The following is a 26,875-nucleotide window of genomic DNA, read 5'->3' as shown; positions in this document are numbered from 1 at the left end:
TGCAACTCCGTCAGTCATTTCCGTCTTAATTAGAGACAACACAGTAGTATCTCGAGCTGCAAGTGACCCCGCCAAACATGTTAGCTTTCAGATAGCTACTTGTAACTAAATTTATTGATAGCCGCAGAAGGGACCCGTGTGGGCTTACTTAGGAAAAGCATTTGAAATATACTTACTGCGAGCGAATCCAATTTCTGGCTATGAAACCAATTTGAATGCTAAAACAAGAAATAACAATGATTAAAAAGAGAATTAAAGCATAACCGGAGGCTGATGGTTTGATGTAAATTTCCATCACCATGGATTTATTTTAACCGAGTTGTGTCGTCTTCTATAATTAGCCAGCGGGTTATCTAGGGAGTGGTGAACCTTTTGCAGCATCAAATGTTTTATAGCTCGGCGCCGTTCAGGAAATATATACAACGGTCCGCGCCTGAAGTTTTGTGCCTCACTCCGTTTAAGAAAATCGCTCGGATTTTTCTCCGCTTTCACGAATGAAAAAGGTTAAGCATGAAAGAACATAAGCTCAACAGCCAATATTTGTAAAGGAGCTGAAAAATGAAATTATGAACGCACAGCCACTGCTGTAATCTTTGATTACTACACCAGTAAATAGCCTCAGTTTGGTGGAAATGTTATTATCGTGATGAAATGACCTTACAATGATTTCATAATGACGTCATAATGACGTCATAATAACACCACTGACTTTTTTTAATGTAATCTCACTCTTGGCCATTCGTGGTCATTCGTGGTCAGTCGTGGTCACTCGTGAGTTCTTTTAGCCCCTATCCCATTACCATGGGTATCCATGTTATGGTTAATTGACAGCTATCAAACCGAGTTATCCGCTGACCAGTATCACGTGACCATATCACGGGCTCAGGTTTAGAGACAGGTTATTGCTTTGGGGGAGAAGGAGGAAGTACGTGCAAAGGCAAAATTCCGACGAAAATCCCTGGCGAATTTTTGAGTTTTCTTCCGACATATTCCTTGCACAGTCGTCTCGTCAGTTTGTTAAAATTTCACTGGAAAAAATAGCGAAACCACGCGCTGAACAATTACATACTCACAATTGATCATTTTTTGAGTTTTTGATCTGAGAAAAACAAACCCCTATATGGTTGATTAGTTATTGCAATCAGTAGCTCCGCTTTTAGCCTTGGCTAAATCTGAAAATGATGACGTCACATGAAAACAGGCCAGTTCTAGTTCCCAGGTTATGCTGTGCCAACAAGACTCGAACGAACAACGCGAACACAACGAAGTTGGTGTGGCATGTTTATGTGATACATGTAAGTACAACTGTCGTTTGTTACCTTCAGGGTATGGCCTTTCTACGTATTTCGTGTATGTCATTGTGTTGAGTACGAGATTTGTCGTTTAAGAACAGAAATATACGGTCTGTTCCTTCACAGAAACGACGTGGCAATAGCACCTAGAGCTGATGTGATTGACTGATTTAGTGGTTTGTTCTGGTAAGTTTAATGGGGATTAACAGCAGATTTCCAAGACATTCGGCTAAACTACAGAATACAGGGTCACTTTGAACCATCCACCAAACGAGCCAGCTCGTTTGCCCCGTTCGCTCCTTTGTCACACTGCCGAGCCTAATGTATATTGATTTTCTTATTGAGTATTCCTTGTTATTAAAAACTGGATCATTGGATAAGGCAATTCGAGAGTTTTCATTGGCTTAGCCATCATGGGTTATGATCCATTATACCATGCTCTACGACTAGGTAGGCGTACGCGTGATTTTTTGGCGGGCGCCTTTATTTTTTATTGAATTTTGTTTGGTATATTTTGGCGCTGTTATTGTTATTCCACTTGCACTTGTTGGATATGAGATGATTATAGCCAACTCAGCGCTATGTGCCTTGTTGGCTATCTACCATTTCATATTCAATGCGTGCTCATGGAATAATTGTTATTAGTACAACTTCAGAGCTAACCAAAGAGTTTCCAGCAATCTGATTGGTTGAGCGCTTCCTTATATGACGCCATATTCACGGCACCAGGCGATATAACATTTTACGGCCTGGTTACTAAGCTCGCCACCGTTGTCACCTCAGCAAGTAAACATGGTGGACAGTTGCTGAATGAATTTTTCATTTATTCGGAAGACATCACTCCAAGTTCAGGATATTTGAAAGGATGCAGAATTTTCAAAATGATTGCAGTCTGATACAAGAGATGTTATGATGCTCAGTTTTCGAACTTTGTGATTTCTTTTTTCATCCCAAGTAACTTGAGATATTGAATATAACTAAACATTTTCAATTTCAGCAGACTATTTTGGACGCCCACTGAATTATTTTACCGTTTAAAAGCCTTGAGAAAAGTTCTCCCAAAATGAGTGGCCTTGAATATAAACTTGAAATGTCCAGGGACAAATATCCGAGGGTGAACATTTTCAAGCCAAATGGAGGTTAAAATAAGTTGACCATACCAGCAACACCACTTCTTGCCAAGTGTGAGAGCTTGGTTGGCAAAACTTTGTTAAGGATGACATTGCCTTAGAAAATTAGGGTTTTTGGTGTCTTAGGGATGCATAGCTGTTTACCAGAGGCAGTGTGGCTGAGTGGTTAGAGTGCCAGATTTGAAATCCACAGGTCCCGTGTTCAAATCCTGTTCTGACTGCTAGCTGATGTTGTTCTTGGTGGCCCCGAGGTCAACTTCTCAGCTGTGCTTGTAAATAGCCAACTGGTCTGCCTCCCGCCAGATGGGATTCTTAACCTAGTTATGTTTATTTGAATATTTATTTATCATTGTTCATTTACATTGGTCCTGAAAAGCCCCAATGGGGAGTGGCCAATTAAGTATACACACAAGTATACAACTGGAAGCAAGCCCAGTGGAAGGTGAATCACTGCAGCAAAAAGATAACAGAAGGAGAAAAAGGAAAGGCAAAATAAAAATTAAAAAAAAAAACGAAAAGCCTAATGATGTAGGTCACTTTCTCGTACAAAACTCTCAAAATTTTGATTTCTGCATGCGCCCGAGCAAAAATGTCGTAAAACGCAAGGCTAGTGGAAAGAAAGGCATGCTGTCATGTTTCAAATGCCTTTTTGAGTAGATTGGAGCTAATTTGGCCTATATCCAGACTGAAAATCCCCAAAATGCCCCCAAAAATGCATTTTTGGCGAAAAGCTCTGGGAGTCAGTGGGTTAAGGAAAAGAAATAAAAACAAATTGTTCTGAAGGAAGAAAATATATCGCTTAATTAATAAAGTGTGACTGTACAAAACCGTTACTTACAGATGTAAATTATGACCTTGAAAACAACATTACTCAAGGACAGTTTGAGTCACTGTTGTTTTAAATACTCAGATTTTTCAATAAACTATTATTACATCAGTCAAAATAAATGTGAAAGTAGGTATTTCAAGCACTTTCCTTCATATTTGGGAGATTGTGTGACCCATATGGAGGACCAGGAGATTAGATCTGTGTCCCAGTTGGCAAAATTAAAAAATTATTTCAAACCTTTATCTTTGGAAGGAATTTGGGAAAAGGTGTTTGGGATGTTGAAATATGCCTTGTTCATACTGAGTAAATTAAGTAGTGTAAGCAAAATTAAATTTTGTCAAATTTCATTCATCATTTTGGCAAATTTTTGGCAAAATGGGGACAAAATCTCACCTCAAACTTTATTCAGTGAAAATTAATAGTAGAAACTGCATGATCAACAATCTTGTTCCCAGAGTCTTCGTTCCCCTTGACCAGCGGTCGGAAAACAAGAGCTCTGGGAGCAACCATTTTGAAATGTAACCAAATTCTGGTGATTCTGCCCATCCGGTTTCACTGCGCAGTCTGCATCTATGGCACATGCCTGAAATGGTTGCCCCCAGAGCTCTCATTTTCCGAACGCTGGTCAAGGGGAACGAAGACTCTGGGAATGAGATTGCATGATCAAAGGATGATTTATGACCTGCCTGACTAGATGAGTGTAGATTTGAATGCTTAATTTTACACTCTTGTACATTTATTGCCTCAAGGTCAATTCATCACATGCAAGAATGAGTGGTCCTCCCCCCCATGGGCACTATCCAGCTACTGGGCAGCACCAACCTCCACCCCCTGGACAGTATTACCCCCAGGTGAGTGTGGTAATATTGCTGCATGGTATAAACATAAATCCACTAAGTTTTACATCATGAAGGGGTCTTTTGCTATGCATAAAGAGCGTTAAGCTTAATGATTGTTTCAAAATGAACACAAGAGAAATTTTCACTGCTGTTAGCATGCAAGCAGGCTCTTTGCATGGCAAGAAGAAGGTTAGGAAGCCAACACCACTTTGAAGTTTGAATATTTTGGATGCAAAATACTGATTGGCTGCAAATAATATGTTGGCATGGTTACATCCAAGTTTTACAAAGAATACTCGGACTACAGCTAACCACAACCACAACTATAAACTTTATGTAAAAGGAGCCAACCTAAACTGCTCTAGGAATTTGTTCTTTGTCTGGATAATAAATGCATGGAACAGTCTGCCAGTGAAGTTGTTCATGCTGGATCACTGACTCTGTTTAGATGAAGACTGAAGACCTATATGGACGTTAAGTAAATTTTAGAATATTTCTTATTGTAGTATGTAAATATCTTAATTTACAATTTTTAACCTGGAAACTTGATATTGCTTTTTATTATGGCTTGTAAATAGTTCTTATATTGTACATGTCATGTGCACTTTTTATTTATGGGAATTGTCACGTACAGGGCTAACCTCGTGATTTCCACTTTAACATATTATTTGTATCTCTTGAATTAAGTATTGTATTACAATGTACTGTATATTGTATTATTGTTTAGAAAAGCAAAATGATGGCCCCATAGAGATGAAGTGTTCAGAGCCCCTTGTGCCAAAATTTCAGAATATGTTTTCTACTTTGAATATGAAGGTTGAGCAAGGCAATGTAGTGGCCTCCCTGCTAGAAAGAAACAATGTTTTTGCTGTCTTACACTGTACCCAGAGGACTTGGGAAAAGTCTAATTTTCCAACTCTTTGTTATTGTGGCTGAAATAGAATGCCACATTAGTTGTCTGGCCTTTATAGAACATTATCCATGGGCAGATTTCAGAGGCCAGAAACATGGGTCCTTCAACTGCATCAACTGCAGATTTAATATAGAAGGAGTGGAGGTTGGCGTAATTTCAGCTAATGTTTGATTCAGCCAAAAAAGTGTGTGAGCAATGATCGCCGAATGTCCTGAAAGACAATTGTTCTTCACTCCACCAAACTTTGGTAGCAGTTGTGATTTATGGTATTTCTTTTCTCTATTGGCGCACAGTTTACAGACTCCTTCTGACAGATGAGACTTTTTTCACTCACCCATGTACACTGATTCCCTTGTTTTGAAGTAGATAATGATTATGTGCCGAAACCCTTCTTGCTGGGTGAAATACATTTTCTCTGCAGAAGATTTTCAGCAAGGTTTTACAACATTTGCAATAGTCGTTCAAATTTTCTGACCTAAGTTTTCTTTCTTTACATATTTTGTTTTACATTAGTCATCTCAAGCTCTATCAATTCTCTAGTGTGGCGTAAATGTTTACATCCATATCTGGAGCGAGTTGATTGACTGATTTTTGACAACTCACTCCATGTCTTGATTATCTCTGAAACGTAAAAAAATATTTGAAAACAGTAAGCAGCATTTTCTTCCCCTACAGACTGCTTTTTATGTTTTAAAATGACTTACTTTAGATAGGAAGGATGCAAATGTCATAGCTGCACTTTAAATGGTTCAAGGTGTTGCTTTCTTTCCATTTCAACTGTTTTCAGAACCTCCTTAATTGGCCTTTTTTTCGATTAGAGACAATGGCTTCGAATAAGCTAACATCTATGACACTGATTTAGCTCCCTCAAGACCCTAATGAACATGATATAACCCTCACCATTCACATTTTTATTGTGGCTGATCAAGTTTGGTTGAGCAGAATAAACATTCCACTTTTTTAAAACACTTTACTGAGCTCTGAGTGCAGAAAATTATTCTACATTTTAATCATGATTTCAGAGCAGGAAAGTAACATTTTTGATTGTAATTATAAAACTGTTTAAACATTCTGCTGAAGTATTTGTTATCCATTTGTTAACTGTTAATTTTTCCCTGTATAACAGATAAGCATTAGTGTATGTTTTTCCATGTGGTCACAAATTTATTTCACAGGTAGGCTTACCAGCCATTACTATATCATTGAATCAAAGTTTCCTTCATTTTTGATTATCTGCAGGGACCTGTGCCGCCACCTTACGATCCCTCTCAAGGATATTATTCAACCCATGCTCCGCCTCCTCAATACCAATACACCGGGCAGCCCAGTCCTGCACAGGCTGCATATCCGGTATGTTAAGCTACTTATTTTTCAGTACCCTTATGATTATATTAAGCACATTCTGCACATCCTCTGGCCAGTGCATAGGGCTCTCATGGTCACTTGTGCACTGAGCTGTACCAGAGTCCATGTTTTTTGAGGTGTTGAAGTTGTTGAGGTGCAGATGATTTGTTTTTGTGGGCTTATGCATTATTCATAAAGCCCCAGGGTGGTAGGGTTGACCTTGTATACAGTATGACACGTGACAGACCTCCGGGAGCATGTTGTGCTCTAGATCATATCTGACCATGCTTTGGGAAAAATTAAATAAGTGCCCCTCTTGATTAAGTGCCTCCCTCAAATAAGCACTCCCATCCTCTCCTAATTTTGAAATATGCACCCAGGGTGCTGATTGGAGGATTTACAGCATATATGTAGATTCTACCAACTAAAAAAAAAATACTTGTCAATTATACACTTCAAATTTTTAAAAAGGAAACAACATTTTTCATTTTACAAAACATGTTTCGACATTCCTTTGTCATCTTCAGTTGCAAATGTTCAATGGTTGTACATTTGAATGTTCACTGTACACATGACTACGCCATAAAAATCATGTTAACAATTTGAATATCGGAATACACTGGGAACAAAGGCTGTGTGCACGCCAACAGTAGTTGAAACAGAAACAAAAAATTAAATAAAATAAACAAAAAATGAAAAAGAATTTAAAAGAAGGAGACAAATCTAAGTGCCCCAGCTGTTTGTTTAAAGTTGGAATTTCCCACTTAATATACAGCACCTCTTTTATCTTAATTTGAAAACTCGAAGCCACAGAATCTAGAATTGTGAAAGATTCTGCAGAGCATGAGTCACGACAAGTCCGTGATGACTGTAGTGCTTGTAAACATGAAAAGCATGTTTTTGTTTTTGGCAGCTCATTTGATGCATTGTAATAATTTACCTCATGTTTATGCTAGTGGTTGTATTTAATTGTTTCTCAGCCTGGCTATGCACCCCCTCCTGTGGCATCGTATCCTGGACCAGCTGCAGGAGCTTATCCTCCCCCTGTTGGAGTCTCCCCTGGACCACCTCCACCTCACGGAAGTGCTTATCCTGGAGCTATGTATCCTCCTATTGGATTTCACCCGGGACCACATGCTGGACGCCCGGGAGCACATACTGGACCCTTCTCACCTCACTCACATCCACACCCAGCACATTCAGGACCAAATCCTGGCCAGAAACATGTGGTGAGCATTGCTATGTTGGGATCAGGACTGAAATTGTTTAATCAAAATGAAGGGATAGGTAACTGACAGGTCTCAGTTTTGGCCTGTCCGTAAATATGAATTAAGATTTTTATTTTAATTGGAGAAAATTCTACTTGATATATGTTCACATCCATGGTTAGTGCAGAATACATTATTATGATGGTTTAGTGGGTTGTGACTCACTCATCCATTACATGGTGTAACTGTCAATATTTGTAGTGCATATAGTGTGATCATCCGGGTGAGTGTAGTTCTGAAAAGAACTGTTGTTGGTGACTGACGTTTTGACAACCTGAGCGGAAGTCATCTCCAGCCTTGACTCTGAAGATGACTTCCGCTCAGGTTGTCGAAAGGTCAGTCACCAACAACAGTTCTTTTCAGAACTACACTCACCCGGACGATCACACTATACGAACTACTGATACTCCTGGGTTCAAACCATTCACTATGTAAATATTTGATTAACTATTTGACATGAAATAATTATTCTTAGGAGCAGTGGGTGCAAGAGAGCACTAACAACATGAAGTGTTTCCCATGTTACTTCTATTTGTACATATATTTAAAAAAGCATACTTGCAATCTGTTTATTTTAGACAATCCTATGCTCTCATTGTGGTACTCTGTCTAAAAAAAAATTCTTTGTCTTATGTTTCCAGGTCTTAGATTTCCAGGTCTTAGGTTTTCATGTCCTAGGGTTTCATTTCTCAGGTTGCCAGGTCTAAGGTTTCCAGTTCCTAGTTTTTCCGGTCTATTTCAAGTAGGTTTCCAGGTCTTAGGTTTCAGGTCTTAAGATTTGGGGTCTTTAAAAGTTTTCAGGTCTTAAGTTTTCAGGTCTTAGGTTTTCAGGTCTTGAGTTTTCAGGTCTTAGGTTTTCAGGTCCTAGGTTTTCAAGTCTTAGTGTTTCAGGTCTTAGGTTATTAGGTCTTATGTTCTCAGGTCATAGGTTTTTAGGCCTTAAGTTTCCAGGTCTTAGGTTTCCATTTCTTAGGTTTCCAGTTCATAGTAAAACCAAAAAAGATGACCTGATTAAGACAAGAAACTTCAGATCATATCTTGTTTATTTATTCCCCCCCCCCCCCCACCTTCTTTTCCTAAGCAATCATTTTCATCTAGTGGTTTGTTTATATGTTTGTGAAAGGTCAATATAATAGTCATTGTATTCTGGTTTCATAACAGGACATAGAGAGTGAAGACAGTGATCCCTCTGAATATGGTAAGTTATAAATTTTATCTATTATTAGTAAACATTAATTTTGTGGTAGTTTGCATGTGTTATATGCAGGGGCAGATCTAGGGTGCAGATCTAGGGTGCGGATCTAGGGTGCAGGGAGTGTGCACTCCTCCCCCCCCCCCCCCCTGGAAAAGCTTTCTAGGTATTCGCGTTTAAAATTTGTTTACCTCACCAGTCAGTTACGCCATTCCTTAGTGGTGCATCCCCTCCTAAGAAAAATCCTGGATCTGCCCGTGATATGTGCATATTGCAGATGTGTAACCATGCAAGCATGGTTGTGTATAATGTCTGAGGGTGTGGCCTTCTTTGAGAAGTTGGTTTATTTAATTAAGATGAGTTTTATTTTTAAGCAGCAGATGTTGTTTTTTTTTCCTCAAGAAGTACATGTAGTTTATTTTCTCAATGTTATACAGTAAACGTTCTTGTAGAATTTTAGGAATTGGAGATTTGAATAATAAATACTTTCCATCTCCTTTTTTGGGCGAGAGGCTGACACTAAGGCATCGAGCTGAGTTTAAGTGACTGGGCTAAGAAAAAAATAGGTCCGCATTGCGTGCAAGTGTGGGCTTAGAGTCCTATGGCGTAGGTGAATTTTTACAGCTCTTTAAGGAAGACTTGTTGGCAGTTTATTGGCAGTTTATTGGAAATGGGATTTTTTTTATCAGGATAGGATGCTGATTTTATTAGTTAGTTTGTTAAGTCTTTTGTTGGTAGGTTATTTTACCTGGAATATATTAACTGCCAAAAACATATCATGGTGTTGTGTGAAGATTATTATTAGTTGCTGCTGTACTGAGTTTACGTTAGTTTTGAGTGCTGACAAACGCGATCGGAGCTTTACATCACGCACCGCCATAACTCTGAAATTCAAAATGTGCTGGTTTCCAAACCAAGCACTCTATTGAGCTGAAAAGCTGTGATCAGCACCTTTTGTGCTTGATGAGGATAAACTTTAATGGCTCTTTAGTTTTGAATTTTGAATTTGATGACGTCACATGAAAACGATCTATATCCAGTTCACGATGATGAATACAACTACCATGATTCCCTGCAGGCATGTTTCATATAGGGAGTAGGCCTTTTATATATAATTAATAACAATTTGCGCAGCGCGAAAATGCCTAGGTACGAGTTTGGCGTTATAGTGTTTTACAGTACATGTTGGTAGAGGTTTCCATATAAGTTCGCGTATAAAGAGATTGTAACAGGAGACAAAGATAGACTCTATTCGAAAAATACTAAAGTTGCAGCCAGGATTCATGATAATATATAAAAGGTGGTTTGACTGGTACTGACTTAAAAAACTTTCAAACAACCGTTTTGTTAAAAAGCTCTAAAAAGAAGTTTCGACCGAAGAACTTCGGTCTTCATCGGTTGTAAATGGAAAGTCTTTTAGTGTTTTTTTTTTAACTAAACGTTTGTTTGAACGTTTTTTTAAGCCACGGTCAAACCATTTTGATATATTGTAAACTATATTTTTTCTTTTCGTGCCTTTATTTACTCTCATCCTACAAAACTAGATTGTATGCTCGCTGTGTTTTCATGGCATAATTGTCTTTGTTACATGGGAATACTCGGCCGGCATTCAAACTTTGGTGTATCACTTACTCACTCGCTCACTCAATCCCGGTGTATCACTTAGCTTAGAAAAAAAGAATTGGAAGAGAAAAGATGAGCATAGCACTTGAAAGCACTTGGCAACCGATATCAATACCAGACAGTGAAATTATGAAACAAATAATGTAAAAGAACATAGAATGGTTACAAATCCCAACCGACAGGAAACAGACCAGTTGGCTATTTACAAGCGTGGCCGAGGAGTTGAACACTGAACTATTTAGAACAATGGCAGCTAGTGATCAGAACCACGACCTTCGAATTTTAAGTCCGGCGACCTAACCACTCGGCTGGACTACCTTGCGGTTCTACAATTTCGGCCACGCTGTACAAAAGTACATATCTTGCGCGTTTGGTTTTACAGAGTGTATCATCAATGAGCATGATTCGCACCAGTCTGTAAATATTAGGACTCGACTGTCTTGTTCATAGAAAGATCAGTTTATAATCAGTATCGTACATGTATCATGAGCATAGGCTACGTGGAGCCTCTTGTTATTCTGTTTAAGTAAAGGTTGCATGTATATGATCAAGTCAGAAGGAAACTTCTTGTGGGAGATGAAGATGGCAAGGCGATTGTACAACGTTGGTGTTCGTTAAAAAGTTTAAAATATACGGTATCTTTTTTTGTCTTGGTTTGCTTTCTATAATTTCCAGTCTGCGGTTTGCATTTTACACATAGTCTAGATTTTATACAAACCCAGTGTGAAGTTTTCATTTTATAAACTGCAGACCGCTTATGGTACACAAACTACACAAGTTTTGTTTGTCATGCAGGGCGCAGCGCTCCCAGCATGGGACTGTATTTTGAAGTCATTTAAGTTGAATTGTAATCATTGTTTCGTTATGAATTTGCTAGCTCTGTACTCAAGGGAGGACAAGCATCCATTGACAGTGAAATTCACGAACAAGACAGGCAAAAAGATCCAGCTATTCTGGATCAACAAGAAAGGAAGACGGAAAAGAAAAGGAAAGTTGAAGGATGGTCAGTCTAAGACCATAGACACTTATGAGACGCACGTCTTCATGGCTGTCAACAAGAAGCTGAGTCGGGAGCCACTCTTGATTAATGGCAGTCCAGTGTTTTATGCATTCCCGCACAAACATGGTGGCAATCATTTGGAAGTTGAAATCAAGAAACCAACAGGTATGATGCATACTGCAACATGTTTCACTATTATGTACACGTACAGTTAACTAGAGTTTTCTCAACCAGTCTACACGGTAGCTCTAATTCGTCATAGGGAGAACACAGAAAGTGATGTTTTGTTTCTTAAACTGGAAGAAAATCTGATCCAGCACACAAAGAAGAGCACAGTTTACTCTTCGATAGCAGAGGGCGAAGGATAATGCATTACTGCAAAGCAATGAATCTTTTACTGTCTTAACCCAGTGTAAAACCCAGAGGACCCAGAAGTGGGACTTTTGAAGTGCGACAGCACTTAGTGTAAGATAGCAGGGCCATTTATACGGGAGATAATAAGACGCGACTTAAGTAAAACGCAAACTGATCGTTGAAACGGTACAAAATAAGTGTCTTGTTTTAGACGCGTTTTATCATAGAACAGGGTTATCACCTGTTCTTTTTTTGTCCGCGTCTTAAATAAGACGTGATCTTTCTCGTATAAATGCTTTCGCGTGCAAAATAAGACGTCGAGAACTGTAAGTGCGCATGCGTAACAACATACGGGCTCTGGGTATGGGTTTGAGTCACTGACCACTCTCTCGCTGGCCTCCTACGTAGACTTTCGATGGGCTCGTCACGCAGTCTTCCTGGGGAGGAAGATTACGTGACAAGCCCAAAGAATATCTGCGTAGGAGGCCATTCTCTCGCTGGCTAACAAAATGATTTCTCAGTGCTCAAAAACACCAGCAAAGACACCAACAAAACAGAGGAATACATAGACTACAGTAGAGGAGAAATAATTCCTTATCCGTTGTTGAAAAATGGCAATTGCAGAACAGCTTGGCAATTGTCTTTCATAAAATGCTCCGCCCTGCAGGATTTATATTGCATTCTTTCACAGCTAGTCAGATCCGTATATAAAGGTACCATGCGGTCAGGTGATTTATGAGGCAAAATAAGAGCTGCCTATACTCTAATTTGAAAGGTTGTATATTTTTGGCAGGGGCTGAAATATGTGACAATTCATGAAAAAACCCCTAAACTTGAGGAAAAGTGACTTGTGAAGAAATGAAAATTTTCAGATCCAAATCGTCCCATTTTATATTCTTACATGTCATGTTTAACATTTCAATAAGTATTGTTTTCCTTATTTTGACAGGAAGTTCTGTAAACAAGCTAAAATCAGATGCTCAGGTGAGCATTCCAGTGGAAGTAAAGTTTGTTAACCGTGCAAAGCAAGAAGTTCAGTTGGAGTGGATCACCCCTCAAGGTCGCCGTGAGAAAAAGAAAGTCTTGCGAAAGGGTCGCTGTTGGCGGACCAGTTCATGGGAAGGTCATTACTGGGTCTGCTGTGACCCTAAGCATGATGAGCATTTGTTTGCATTGAATTACGGCCTGCATTACAGAGTACACAAGACCAGACGAGCAAGGGAAAGGGTGGTCATCACAGCAGGTACAATGCTAAAGAGAATCTTAGCCTGCGTAGCAAGCGATCCCGTAGAAGAGCTTCTCTGCATTCTGGCCGCGCGTGAATTGGAGCGAGAGCAAAAAATTGACGAAGCAGGGGGTGGTGGGCCCCACCAGCCCCTGCTTCGTTGATTTTTTGCTCTCGCTCCAATTTACGCGCGGCCAGAATGCAGAGAAGCTCTTCGTACCAGAACGCATGCTACGCAGGCTAAGATAATTTTTAATGTGAGCTCCTTTCAGTCACTGACCACGAAAACGTCAATGACAACTTTTAAAAGATTATGCGAAAAAACTTTGAAGTCGGTTTTGTTGTTAGCAGACAGTTGTAATGTAACAGTTAATATGACCTAATTTTAACATGTCAGGAGCACAAATTTTTTACTGTTAACTATATTGGTAATTTGATGATTATTGTCTCATGACAGCCGTGTTTCTCCGGGTATTTTACAATAATAGCGTTCACTAATTGAGATTTTGAGACGCCAGTTCGTAAAAAAACACATTTTTACTGTGTGTTAAACGAACCTACTAAATTGCTCTATTGCCGGTCCAGTATTTACCAAGTATTGACTTGGCACTGTCCAGAATGATCTTATATTTTTTAATGCTAACTTTTCACAAAAGCTGCTCGGCCTCTCTTCATTCAGCTCGAATTTTCTTTTCCTTTTTGTTTTGAAAACGTCAGACCTAAGAAAATGGAAAGTCGGCTCTCTTTCTAGTGATCGCGGTGAGGTTCTTCTCAAACGTTTTCAGTCATGCTATAAATCTCGTAAAAAAAGCTTGTTAGGGATCATGCTGGGTGAATAATGGTCATCAGTCGTTTTTGTAGAGACTTCGTGCTGTCAAGGCCTTGAGCATTTTTATACAAATGTGCGGTATGGATCGCTTTTATTCTGCATCCTCGGAGACCCACAGAGGTGGTTTAGTGCGGTGGACATGAAGTAAGCGTAACACGTATGGATATCTGATCTTAATAAGCATGGATTTTTACGATTTTAATTCACGGTCTTTTGTGTTTGATATAATACACTCTAACTCGACTGCGCCTCGCTAACTGTTCACTTAGCGTCAACTCAGCTTCCCGTTTACTGTCCTTCACAGGCTGTGCAATGATTCTTTTTTTTTTTTTTGTTTCAGATATGAAGATCGCTGGCAGCAGTAGCAGCAGTAGCAGCAGTAGTAGTGATTGAGTGTTCATGGTTAATGTCCATCCACCAAACATGTTACTGTATTGATGCCAACACTGAGAAGAAATAATTAACAATTAGTTCACGCTTTGCCCGTACTCTTCTAGTAGACACTCGTCGTTGTCTTATCAGATTGCTTCTCTAATCTCTGGCTGTTTACCTTATTTTTACGAATTTTCGCGCGTACTATTTTTCGTGAATTTCGCTCTTTGGAAAAAAATCGCGAAAATTATATTCACAAAAAAATGGGTGCTCGAAAATTAAAAACGCTAAATTTGATAAAAGGCATGGATTTTAAATGCTCTTTGTCACGGGCTCGTTAGTAGTAATATTGTTCAATTTCTGTCCTTAAAAATATAGTCTTTATGGTTAGTTTTCAACTAGTTATCGCTCTTCCTTCAATACCCAGTTATCTTGAGCTTGTAAATCCGCCAAAACCCCTTCAGGACAGTCGTCAAATTTTCCATTCGTAGGCTCCTTAAAGTGAAACAAGGCTCTCAGATTAGGATTAGGTGGATTAAAGTAATGGCAAAACCGTGAAATTAAATCTACTTTTTCCTTTTTTTTTCTTCGGAGTCGCGAAAATTAATATTCAGAAAATTCAGCTCCCGAAATTTCGCGAAATGAGTACGCGCGAAGTTTTAAAAAATTCTGTACTTAGGGTTTAGAGCCACCTTAAATTTTCAAAACCTTAAAGTGGCTCTGAACCCTATGTACAAAATTTTTAAAACTTTGCCAAAAGTTGCGTCTTATCATGCTTATTAGAATTTGATAATATAAAAAAAATTCACCCTTCCGTTTTTGAATTATAGGAGGTAATATTGTTGCTATGGTAACCTATTGTGTCACGAGAATGATAACAATAGTTCACGAATGTTTGAGCAGTTTTTTGATACCATGATTGTAGCATCAAGTGATAAAGAGTGGTTACAACGACCCATCAAAATATAAGTGCTGGAAACTGTTTCCTACTAGAACTGCCTAAAGTCGTGTGTTGTAGACGACCGCTGGCCAGGGAATTGGCATATCATGTCATATTCTTGTGTCAAAATACAGCATACAACCTAACCTTTTTAACAATTTAAACTGTATTAAACTAGGACAACTTCCAAGTCCCCTGCCTTGAATTAGGTGGATAGCTACGTCCATATAGTGGAAATGTGCAACGTTTTTCATCTAGCTTTAGTGTTGGTAGAGCGAAACCGTTTTGAATTGTTGAATAAGGTAGGTAGGAATAGTTCCTCAGTATTTTGTGACGCCAAAGCGTCATGCACATGATTTGAGAATTCCGTGGCACGGAGACGAGGCAATAATTTTCACGTAGTTCTCAAAATTCTTCAAGCAGCATTTAGTCCAATTCAAGTTGTGCTATCCACCCTTTGCCCAATTATTGAAACAGAGCGCTGTTGGGTCTAGAATAACGTCTTTATTTAGTCTTTATTGACCAAAACACTTTACTTGCAATACCTAAACTGAGGTTATCAGCGCTACCATTGAGCTGTGACGCGGGTGACTGCGACAGAGGCCACTTCGTATCGCCAATAAATGGGTTGACAGTCAACCTCGTCCCCAGGGCCTTCTCCTCAACGAATTTCAAAATGGCTGCTCGTCTTCCGTCCCCTCCACTATGTCACCAGTGTGTGGTCGTGCTGAACATGTGTAGAAAATGTTCTGCCTATTGGGGTTCAGTGCAATGATTTCTGGATCCACCATTCCAAGGGAACTTTGTATAACATGTATAACATAATAACAATAATATGTATAACATTCTCCAAATTGATACCATTTACACCCGCTTTCAGTGTTACGTGCATAGGCGACATCTTTCGACCATCTCTCGACATTCCATCTTTCGACATACTATGTAAACGGCTGAAAGACCGTTAACCTGTGAAACTGGCAATTTTTCCGTTTATTAGTGGAACAAATGACAAGTATATGATAATTACTGACCTCAAATGAATGAAGGAGACTGTGGACTCCCGATTTACGCGATAATTCAAACGATTTTAGTGTAGTCGATCGGCTCTCAATGGTGAGGGTCATGAAGGGGGGTACCAAATCCCAGTTTTTGCCAACTCTCAGTTCCCAGCTTAAATTTGGTCCAAATCCCAGTTACCAAATCTAAAATCCCATTCCCAGTGATTGTTTGCAGACTAATGTGTATAATTAATTAAATGCGTGACTGACGTCGTTTGGATACACACATACCTTCACCTGGACTCAAGAAACTCTCTCATTCTTCTGGTGAGCAGTCTTTGTCTTCTCACTGTCTCCACGTTCGCTGCTGCTGTACTCGTCGCGTCGATCAGTGCAGGAGAGAACCTCCGCAGGCTGTTCATCAGACTCACCTCCTGGACGTTCTGCACTTTCCCCCGGCACTGAGCTTTGCGCACGAGGAAGTACAAACTGCAAATTGAATGGATTAAGCAATGCCTGTGTTTCATACAAATTCAGAGGCAGTGTCCCAGCTCTGTCCATTGTGTTGTCTCGTCGTACAGCTCGCTGCCTTACACACTTGTCGTATTGTTTTGCCCACACTCTCATCTCTGCTTCATCATTTCTGGACAATCTTTCTCCGACCGGTTTGGGAATTTCAACAAGGACCAAATGGCCAGTGGCAGAAGGTTCAACAGGGTAGTATGAGTTGGGATGCGTGTAATAATGTGCAGACCATGGTGTCACTCTCTTTACTCCTTCTTCAACTGACGAACCAAAAATCTGTGCGTATTCGTAGAGAGTAAATGTTCCTTCTTAAAATGAGTGACTGCACGTTGGTTCTCAACATTTAAAGTCAGGAGTGATTCTAATTCAAGTTCACTTCGAAACCTGGATATGAAGACAGATCTTTGATGTTGTGCTCTACCTTGCGAAGCGATTGTGCCATCAGTTTCAATGACATCAAACACTTGTTTGATAAAGTACCCTCTAGCCCATCAGTGGTTTCTTTTGCCAAGGACTGTAGCTCTCTTGCCTTCCGTGAGCAGTACTTCACGTACTCCAGCACCTCATCCACCATAGCAATTGCTTCATTAACCGAATTATGTGGTTCTCTAACTGTGCGTTTTTTGGAATGAATGTTAAAAGCCTTCACCAGGACTTGTAACTTTCCAAGGAACTCTCCAATCCCTGTCAACGGTCTGTTGATTAGTTTGACCGCGCCAGAACCAGAGTGTGTAACGTAAATGTTACGATCAAATTCACGCAGATTCCAATTGGTGATTGTGAACCTTCACCATCACCTTTACTGTGTCCTACAATCACAACAACAGTCCCAGATTCAAAGAGCTCAACATAGTGCTCTTCGCAGAACAAAATATCTTTTCCAAGCCAAGCAACATTCACTGCTCGTGATGATATGGGTAGGCCATCACTCCCTCTAACGATTCTTGTTACACCCTGTGATGGAACAAAGACACGAAGAACACCATCCGCACAAACAGCAAGTTCATCCCCTGAGAGTGCCAAAGAACTAACATTTGTCCAACTGTCTGCATAGTTGCACATGACATTCACTGCTCCAAGGACACCTACCCAGTCAAAATCAGTTGTGATCGAGTAAATACTCTTTGTAGGATGCACCAATTAACATGTCACCATTTCCAAGACATACGTTTACAATTTTCTTTGTGTATTACAGCATTTTTTGAGTTAATATACTTGATTTCGATTATCATAGTCCGCGAATTGGATCTTCCGCAGCTACCCTGCGAGCAGGGTTGCTTCAATTCGATCTTATTCGCAACCTATTCGCACGCGATCTAACGGGGCTGAGTCGCGTAAAGCAGACTACGTTTTCGTCTTTAGGCGAGAAGAAAAATATGTTGGGCAAGGCGACTAGAAGTTTACAAGGTAGATTGGCTCAATCAAGAATGCAGCTCATGTATGTATGTAGGGGAGGTTCGCCAGTTATTGTACTTCATGTAGTATGCACGAAAAGTATTTCTTTATGTCTGTTGTTATAACAAGGAATCAATATGGTAACTCGTAATAAATAGATTTAGCCAAAGTTCCTGGGCGGCTTTGTTCAAAACCCGACCCCCCCACCCCACCCCCCCACGCGCCCGCATTAAAAATGGCGGCTTTTTCTTTACGGCTGGACCTCGCCATAGAGGTAAATCGTTATTTTCTCGCAAACGAGTATGGTGACCTATCATTTTTTTCTGTAGTTTTGAATTGAATAATAAAGTTTTCTGTGTAAAATAAATATGGAACAATTCTCAGTGTAGAACAAAAACACAATCGTCGGAAACGTGAATTTAGCAAGCAATCGTGACTACAATCATGGTACTATTATAAGGATTTATTGGATATAAACAAAGTGTTGTTGCTCCTAAACGAACATGGGGACCCCTCATTTTTATTTCAAAATTTAAGTTCCTATAATATTAACAATCAATAGGCAAAGTTTCACAAAAATCTCAGTTCTATTTCAGTGGAGTGACCTTAAGCTAACCCAGGATCGGCGAGAATTTTGATTTGAGTTTTGTAACTTTGCGGTGAGGTTTTCTGTTTATATTTTTGGCCTTCTGTTTTGATTTTGAATAATCTCAAATTACACCAGGAGCCATTACCCTAAAGCAGTGAAAAACACGTGTATAAAAGAAAAATTTTATGCTTCGATAAACTTTCAAATTTTGGTTAGCGTTAACCCAATTTCCGAACAACCCGGCCCTGATTACAACAAATTAACCTGACACAAGCCCTGCCATGACGTCACGTGCTATCATTTCAGTTTCATCCCTTGTCATTTTCTTAGAGCTCCAAGCAGGCTCCGAGCGATTTCCGTAATTTCGGCTGTCAATAAATGTAATTTAGGACGATTGAGTGAGAGAGAAATAGTCAGAAATTTCTGACGGCACCATGGAGAGGCTCGCGGGGTGTCATGGGACATTTAGGGAGTATTTAGGCTTTTGGCGGGAGATGTAGATCATTCCAGGTTAGTCAGTCTTCGTGTTCATAAGCTTTTGTTTATAACGGCTTATATGTATACAGTGGAACCTCATTTAACGAACCTCTATTTAACGAAGTCCTCGGTATAACGAACGCTATTCCTCGCTTCAATAATAGTAAAACGGCTTATGGAAAAGAACCTCAATACAACGAAACCTAGTTGCAGCGAACATATTTTGCCAGTCCCTTCGCCCTTCGTTATATCGAGTATAAGCCTGCTGTTTACTTCTCATTTTATCGCTTTTTTCATTGTTTGAACGGCCTAGTTCAATGATAAAGAACTCAACCATAAAAAAAACCGTTCGACGATTTGAATGATTTAAACATCTACCGTGTGCGACTGTCATATTTGTACGGGGCCGAACAGCCGCAGATAAGAAAGCTTCGTATGCACTAAGCCGAGCTAGAATTGTTTATTGATGTTCAAAATGTATTTTATTAGAATCAAAAGTTTTGCTTTCGGGCTTATCACGTTGTACGAACGCCCTGCCCCAGCTGAAATCGAGCTTTTTATAAGCGTTATTTTGTTTTGTGGTTGGAATTACAGGTGGCCGTTCTAAAAACAGCTGAGAGGCAAATCTAAGTTCTGGGAGATGTCAGACGGATACAGGAGGCGAAAATCCTCTACATTAATCAAGCCTGTGTCGTATGAAAGTAGAATAAAATCCCTGGTTTCCGTGAACGAAGCCACTTTTGTAAATACACTTATGAGGCTGCACTCCCCGTTGTCGTACAGGGAAATCTTAATCCGTTTGAGTTTTGCGGAAAAAAGGCGTTGTCGGCCTAGTCCCTCACGGCCAAAGTAGCCGCCGTAGCGTATCTTTAAGTCCCTGAAATCAATACATGTAATTCGTGGGGATACAGATTATCTTATTAGACGGAACGGATCTGTATTAGATGACTGACTGACACAATAAACTGTATCACACTGAATGTCTCGTGATAGTGTGGTCAGTATCAACTACGTGCTCCATTTGACCAGGGCTTAAAAACTATACAAAAAGTGAATAATATTTGAAAAATTACCTATTGTGTAAAGAAAATGCAAAACATTCTCAGAGTAAAGCGTGCAAAGGGTGTTGTCGCTAAAATTTGTGACGTATTTGTTAACTGATTGGTCTAATCGTATTTTCCATATTCATGATGACTATTGCTAATCTGAGGTGCTTGTTTGTCATTTTGAGATGCTTGTTGTCGGAGTAGGATGTGCACAGTTCCCTTCTACACGAGAAGCAAGTTCTTACTTTGAAGAAGAAATGGCGACCACGTTTGGGGAAGGACAGTCGGTTGACACCCATTTCTTACAATGGTTAGTACCAATTTCTTTGCATTCTAACTTAGTAAGTAACATGTAAAAAATACCGGCACCAAGAACTACCACGCGCGCTTGACAAGCTCGGTTTACGTTTCATGCTGACCTTAGAACAGCTTCATTCTTTTAGTGAAGAAGTAGAACTTACGGAAGAAGCTTGTTCAGGACCCGTACTGGACTCTTAAGTTTATGGCGGGATATTTCGAAGAGAGTTTGGCTTTCTTCATGAAAATGGCGTTTCTTAGTTGCTAAACTTTGTCTTGTTATTGCGTGTACTAATCCATTGTGAATTCTTTTACGCCTCGTTTACGCGTTTGTTTCCACACTTTGGGCTTGTTTCTTACGCAATTTTTATGTATTCTATATCAGCAAGGTCAAGAAAACACAAGAAGATCAAAAGGATTCAAGCAGGGAGGATGAAGACAAAGTTAAGAACGTTTAATTAATAAGAATATCATTTGAGAATTTGGTTAAATCGAAATCTTTCCGGTACAAAATGGCAGTTTTGCAACTAGAGAAGATATATTCGAGTTCAAAATTTCATAGTTTAATATCAGTTTGGTTGTTAAAAAGTTCAAATTGATTTTTTTTCTCGACTGAATATTTGCATTCGCGTGACATTCGGGCCCCACAGAAATTTCAATTCGGTAGTGAATGTTAACCAGTTCTGCCATTCTTACCAGAAGGGTTTCAATCGCTTTCAAGTTATCATTTAGTACATGATTTCAAATTGTGGGGAGTTTTATTTCTTTGATCGAGCGATCATCAACTTGATTGAATAAAATTTTGTCGGTCGGCATTTGCATGCACTGCATGTATCTTTTCAAAGTCGAGTATATTTTTATTTTTCTCAAAATTCCAAATTTTTGTACAATTGCTAACCTCTCCCAAGTTTTGAAGACATGTTACTAAGCGATGACATCTGTAGAGTATTTTATGGTGGCGCTGCATGTTGAAATCGTGATAGCAACTGGCATTTTGTAACTTTTGGTTATTGTGATCATGTCAACCATAACAAATTCTGTGAGAATAAATTAAAGACCGGGCCAACAATTCAACGTTAAACATTTTGGTTTGCCGTGTTCTATAAAATTGCATTAAGCACTGACGTTTTACCGACCTTGTTTTAGTTTATTATGTGGATTGTGTGTTAGAGGGCAATGCCCTTCCTCAAAAACAATGTTAAATGACTGGTCGTGGAAACTTGTTTCAGCTTGGAAACTGATCGTACTCAGTTTAGCTATCTAATGCTTTGCGTTATTGATATTTATTTCTAGTTCTCAAATCTTAGCATTTTCAGATATGAAATTAAAAAGTCTCGCGATCGATTCTTCGATTTATAATGAAATATACGAGAATTTACATTTTGAAAATTTTCCTGCGAGAATAATATATTGCAATTTATTTGAGATATAATTGAGCAAAATAACAACTTGCCTGCTCGAAATTTATTAATGAACCAGTTCGTCTGACAATGCTGCCGCTTGAAGTTGATTAAAAGTGCTCAGTTCAACTATCAAACAATTGCTATCGTTTTTTCTAAGTCAATTGAAATTTTCAAACACTTAAAAATTATTCCAAAAAGAGTAGCAATCGTTAATAATTCGTGGGTAGATCTGAATGTATTGGCAACTTCATGCCTTCATGCATGTTAAATTCCTGAACATTCGCGAATATTTGTTGACATGATCACATCACATCTATCGCTTTCTTCCTTGTTTCGCTCGTGTTTATTTGGTTTTATGCATTATAGTAAAAAGCGCATGCAGAGCCACCTTGATGAATAATTCTAGAAGAGGATATTTGGTTTCTGGATTGATCTTCGTATTCTGAAACTATCCGGCAGACATAATTGTTTTATACATTTCAGTACGGAAAACGGTCGGTTTGTATTGTTTCTTCGCCGGGGAAAGGGGCACAGAACGTTCAAAAATCAATCGGAAACCAAATATTTCTCAACTTCCAGCGAGGCTGTAATAAATTCTGTCTGGTATCAAGCAACTCTTACCATAACTGCTTCTCAAAACTGTAAGTCCAATTGTCTGATTTTCCAATTTTTTGGGGCTGTCACTTGTTCTATCAGATCTATTGCTTTTTAGAAATGTAGTTTTAATTGTATGACTATTCTAAAGCTATCATTTGGACTGCCAAACATTTTTAATGAAAATAGTCACGATTAGATCTGCTACTTTTCAAAAATATAGCTGAAACTGTTTGTTTATCCTAAAATGTTATTGTTTTCGTCCGCAACTGACAGGAAGTTTTACTAAAAGTATTCGCTATTTAATAATACATCTTTGATATTGAAAATTTAGCTCCAATCGTCTGATTCCTCTAAAATTCTATCACTATCGTTTGCAATGAACAAACAGTTTCCAAACTCGATTACTTTTCAAAGCTTTAGCTTCAATTTCTGATTCATAAATGACAAAGTTTCACTACAAGTATTTAACAGAAGCCATAGGATATATAATGTTACATTTTGAAGCTTGATAACCAGACATTAATCTTCAACACCTCGCTGGAAGTAATTTCTAGACGATAACGAAGCAAGCCATAAACTGTTTCCTTTTAAATTAGCCTATGATTTGTCGGGTTTTGCTTTTTAATCTGGGTTAAAAGTGACGGGAGTTCTAAAATTTTCCAAACACGAGGACTAGATCGACGTTTTCCCTTTTATTTTAATTTCGTATGAGTAATTAGGTTCTCGGCTTGCCTTTGCTATCTTCTAGCCGCTTGTCGTTTTACGGCTCACTATTTAACAAGGTAACATTATGAAAAATACCATCTTGAACACAAACAAATAATTACTGGATTCAAAATCTTAGTTTTTTGGCAAAAACTCGTTTGTATGTTTGGAATCAAATTTTTCCGTTCGTTTATGTGCAAGATGGTATATGTTGAATTTGTTTTGGCGGGAAAAATTGAAGGGGGTACCCCTTAAAATTTTTGTCAACAAAGTTGTCAGGGGAAACGCTGTGCAAAATTTTTCCAATTTTCCCGCCAAAAGTCTTAGTATATAAAGGGCAAATTTTTTGATGACACCGTTGTAATTAATTGAATTGAATTTTAATAAAGTAATGAGCAATTGTAAGTAGAAAATTAAAGATGAATAAAACAATCGAAGTGAAACACTTTTTGTGAGTGATTTATTGTTTGCCGATATTTTATTTACTAATAAAGACTACAAAAGAAAGACACGCCTGAATAAACTATTGCATTTATTGACTATTAAGTTAAGTGTAAGAGTAATAACGTAGAATTTAATGAGATCTTTTTTTAAAAAAATGGCGCATGCGTATTTTAGGCGCCGTATTTTTTCGAAGTCTTTTGGCGGGAAAATCAAAAATTTTCAAACAGATTTTTTAACAAGAATTTTTTTAAAAAAATTGGCGCATGCGTATTTTAAGCGCCAGTAGTTTTTCTAAGTTTTTTGGCGGGAAAATTGAAACTTTTTAAACTTAGTTTAATACGTGAGAGAGCTGAGCAAAAAGTTTCATCTCAGCAAGTAATCAAAACACTACAACTGGCAAAAAAGCTGAGAATTTATTCATCGAAAGTCTTTGTGGAAATAGGTTCCTTACAGAAAAGTCTCGGTAATTTGCATTTATCCTTCTAGAAATTCTCTGAATGTGGAGAATGAGCGAACTTCTCTTGGCAACATCGGGTTTTATAAAACGTAACTTCTACCTTTCGGAAAATTTATTGTTTGTCTTTGCTTGGCCCTCTTCCGTTCGATTAATCCTGGTTTGATAGCGCTCAAGAACGAACCCAGGCACTCTGAAAGAAAGAAATAAACAAAGAGAAATTAGAACGAGTAGACTAGATTAGATTGTACTAAAAGCAGTTTAGCTGCGCGAAAGCGAGGACATGAACGTTCAGAGCTACAGTCAAGGGTAGACAAGAATTTTCAGTATGCCTATACTCGAGCTTGCATTTAAACAGCGGTGAAATAAACATTTTAAGTTCATAACAAATTCCAGCGATGGATGTGAAATGCAAAAAAAAACATTCAGACAATTGCTCACTGTTGAAATATTTTTTCCAATCCCGTGTTTCCTTTTTGTTTTTTACTCTTTATAACTACATACTATTCATGCAGTCTTCTGAAGTCTTTAGGATTTACTATTTCAAAACGGGCACTTCTTCCCTGAAGAAATTTATATCCCTAAAGTCACATTTTGCTACAGAATCATATGTTAATTTTGATGGCAGTTCGAGTAAGAAAGAGCTAAATAAACGGAAAACGCATTGCCATTCTTTCAGGTCTTTAAGATTTGGGTAGAGCAACATCAAGTCTAAGCTAGTTTGTGGTCACGAACATTTTAAATATTTCCTTTATTAGCGTTTAACAAAAGAACAAAAGAACAAAAATATCGCCAAACAACTGTTTGATAAGCAGAACAATAGCCTTGAATTCATTATTACATCTTTTAGCACATTTTTCCTGACATACAAAACAAAAACATGCGATGTCTTCGAGTTTTAGGGCTTTTATAGTCTTTACCAGACATTGCACAAAAACACTTGAAGTTATTACAGAATTCTTGCTCTTTCTCTTAAATTTTCTTTTAAAATGTAAACTGTTTCAGAAGCTATGCCACGACATTTTGAGTCATTTTTTTCTCTTTATCACTGCAGCCAAACAGATTTGAGAAAGTGTCGCAAAAAAACCCAGAAACACATCTATATATTTCAATGGGCGTCGTCAAGATTTCCTCTAAGGCGTCTCAAAAGTTTCCAAACAAACGTGTTAAGGCTTCACAAAAATGACCTCAACTCTCAAAATCGTGTATAATGTTTAAAAAGAAAATCCCAAAATATCAAAAACTTTAACCAGTAACAAATGCAACTTCTCAAAAGAAGCAATCATGACTTTATTTAAAGCAGGATTAGACTTGCTTTGTTATTCTGGTAAATAATCATATAGTGGTTGCACGGTTCTTTTCTCAGACAGTCGAAAGCATTAAACACATTCAGTGAACTTCCTGGTGACATTGGTCCTTACAATTTGCGCACCCGCGTTAATACAACTGAACTGCTTAAAACTTTTTACTCATAAACGTCAGAAAAACCTCGATAACGTAGATATCAGCAGCCCCTCCTTTTACTACTATACTACATTGAACTAAACAAAGTAATCAAACTTACCTAGAATTTTCATCATCCGGTTAATTCCATCTTTTTTCCCAATTTTTCAAGCTTTTTGTCCAAAAATGTTTTTATCTGTGCCTAAAAAAATATCAGAATTTTTTTCAAAAAAAAAATACGAGCACAAATGGGCGAACTTAAAAATTTGTAATAAGTTTCTACAGATCTAATTCCAAAAGACATGAAAAGGAAAACTAAATGAAAGGATTGTTTCGAAGTCTAAGAATCAAAATGTTCACTTGCCATACATTCCTTACAACTTACAGACTAAAATTACCAAGAAGGTGCTCACTATTTAAAAAAAAAAAAAAAAACTCCTCAAGTTGGGATCAGTCATGTCTGGATGTACAAGTATCAAGACATTGTTTATACTACCATTAACAGTCATTGTTACCTCATAGTTTTGAGCTTTTTCCACACATGTGGTGCACAGTCCTCTTCGGCCAGAGTCAACATTGACATCTTTTATAAAACTGCAAAACAAATCAAGCAGGGACCCTTAAATACTTCTACCAGACACACCCTCGCCACTCTCTAAACGTAATTTCACCGCATGTCCAACAGACCTTCAGCCTTTAACACCCACCTCCTTCCGCTAAAGACTAACAATACAAATATGTTACTTACCTTTTGGCTTTGCGCTGGTTCCATAGATATAGCGGACAATCTGCTTCAGGCTTGAGGACGAAAATCAAGAGTGTGATCGTCCATGCCAAATGAAAAAGTAAAACAAAGTGTTCTAAAATTACTGAAGGTTCGCCCTCGCTCTCCCCTTCCCGTCTCTGAAAGCGTTATCCTGCCCCGCTATGAACTAATGTGAAGATGACTGGAAAAAAAGAGATAAATGAATGGTTCGTCAAATTCCTGAAAGTATGCATCTCCACGCCTCCAACCCTGAAAATTTTAAAGTCTTTAAAAAATTGAACGTAGGAAGCACGTCAATAACGCACTAGTAAATTATTAACAACTTATCTGAACTAACACACTCATCAATAGGAAAAAATCAAGACTCTGCCGGGTTAATGATGTCTTACTTGTTGAAAACAATGAATGACTTTTAAGTTTAAGAATCTAGCTTGGGTCAGATATAGTGAGGAGTGAGCAGTTTGTTCTGCGCAACAGTCCAAACCCGATCTTAGAAATGGAACTTTCATGTGGAAAATAATCACTTCAGTTTAAACACAAACAATTCGATTAAATCAGGGTTATCAAAAATACAAAAACAAAAACG

General features: G+C 38.4%; 2 protein-coding genes and 1 long non-coding RNA gene across 6 annotated transcripts; 2 read left to right on the top strand and 1 right to left on the bottom strand.

Moving 5' to 3' along the window:
- The first annotated feature begins 898 nt into the window (after positions 1-898).
- On the top strand, positions 899-15,953 carry LOC145483524 (uncharacterized). 4 transcript variants are annotated; one of them, XM_081462050.1, is made up of 9 exons: positions 899-1,295; positions 1,419-1,478; positions 4,001-4,102; positions 6,243-6,353; positions 7,328-7,576; positions 8,777-8,813; positions 11,308-11,595; positions 12,734-13,027; positions 14,179-15,953. In XM_081462050.1, exons 3-9 carry the CDS (start codon positions 4,022-4,024, stop codon positions 14,229-14,231), a joined length of 1,113 nt encoding a protein of 370 aa, XP_081318176.1. In that variant the 5' UTR covers positions 899-1,295; positions 1,419-1,478; positions 4,001-4,021; the 3' UTR covers positions 14,232-15,953. The 4 variants fall into 4 exon arrangements, with proteins under 4 accessions (XP_081318176.1, XP_081318178.1, XP_081318175.1 ...); XM_081462052.1 differs by having other exon boundaries at positions 1,419-4,102; XM_081462049.1 differs by having other exon boundaries at positions 899-1,478.
- Positions 15,954-16,086: 133 nt separating this feature from the next.
- Positions 16,087-17,804, bottom strand: LOC145483549 (uncharacterized). The gene is made up of 2 exons (XM_081462082.1): positions 17,648-17,804; positions 16,087-17,616 (listed from the first exon to the last, which is right to left on the bottom strand). Exon 2 carries the CDS (start codon positions 16,773-16,775, stop codon positions 16,452-16,454), a length of 324 nt encoding a protein of 107 aa, XP_081318208.1. The 5' UTR covers positions 16,776-17,616; positions 17,648-17,804; the 3' UTR covers positions 16,087-16,451.
- Positions 17,805-18,678: 874 nt separating this feature from the next.
- LOC145485326 (uncharacterized) lies at positions 18,679-21,923 on the top strand. Its single transcript, XR_014049187.1, has 2 exons — positions 18,679-20,490; positions 20,863-21,923. It is a non-coding gene; the product is annotated as an uncharacterized LOC145485326 (long non-coding RNA).
- The last annotated feature ends 4,952 nt before the right edge of the window (positions 21,924-26,875 follow it).

The sequence above is a fragment of the Orbicella franksi genome, chromosome 4 (assembly GCF_964199315.1).
Source record: "Orbicella franksi chromosome 4, jaOrbFran1.1, whole genome shotgun sequence".
NCBI lineage: Eukaryota > Metazoa > Cnidaria > Anthozoa > Scleractinia > Merulinidae > Orbicella > Orbicella franksi.
This window is presented reverse-complemented; position numbering and strand designations above follow the sequence as displayed.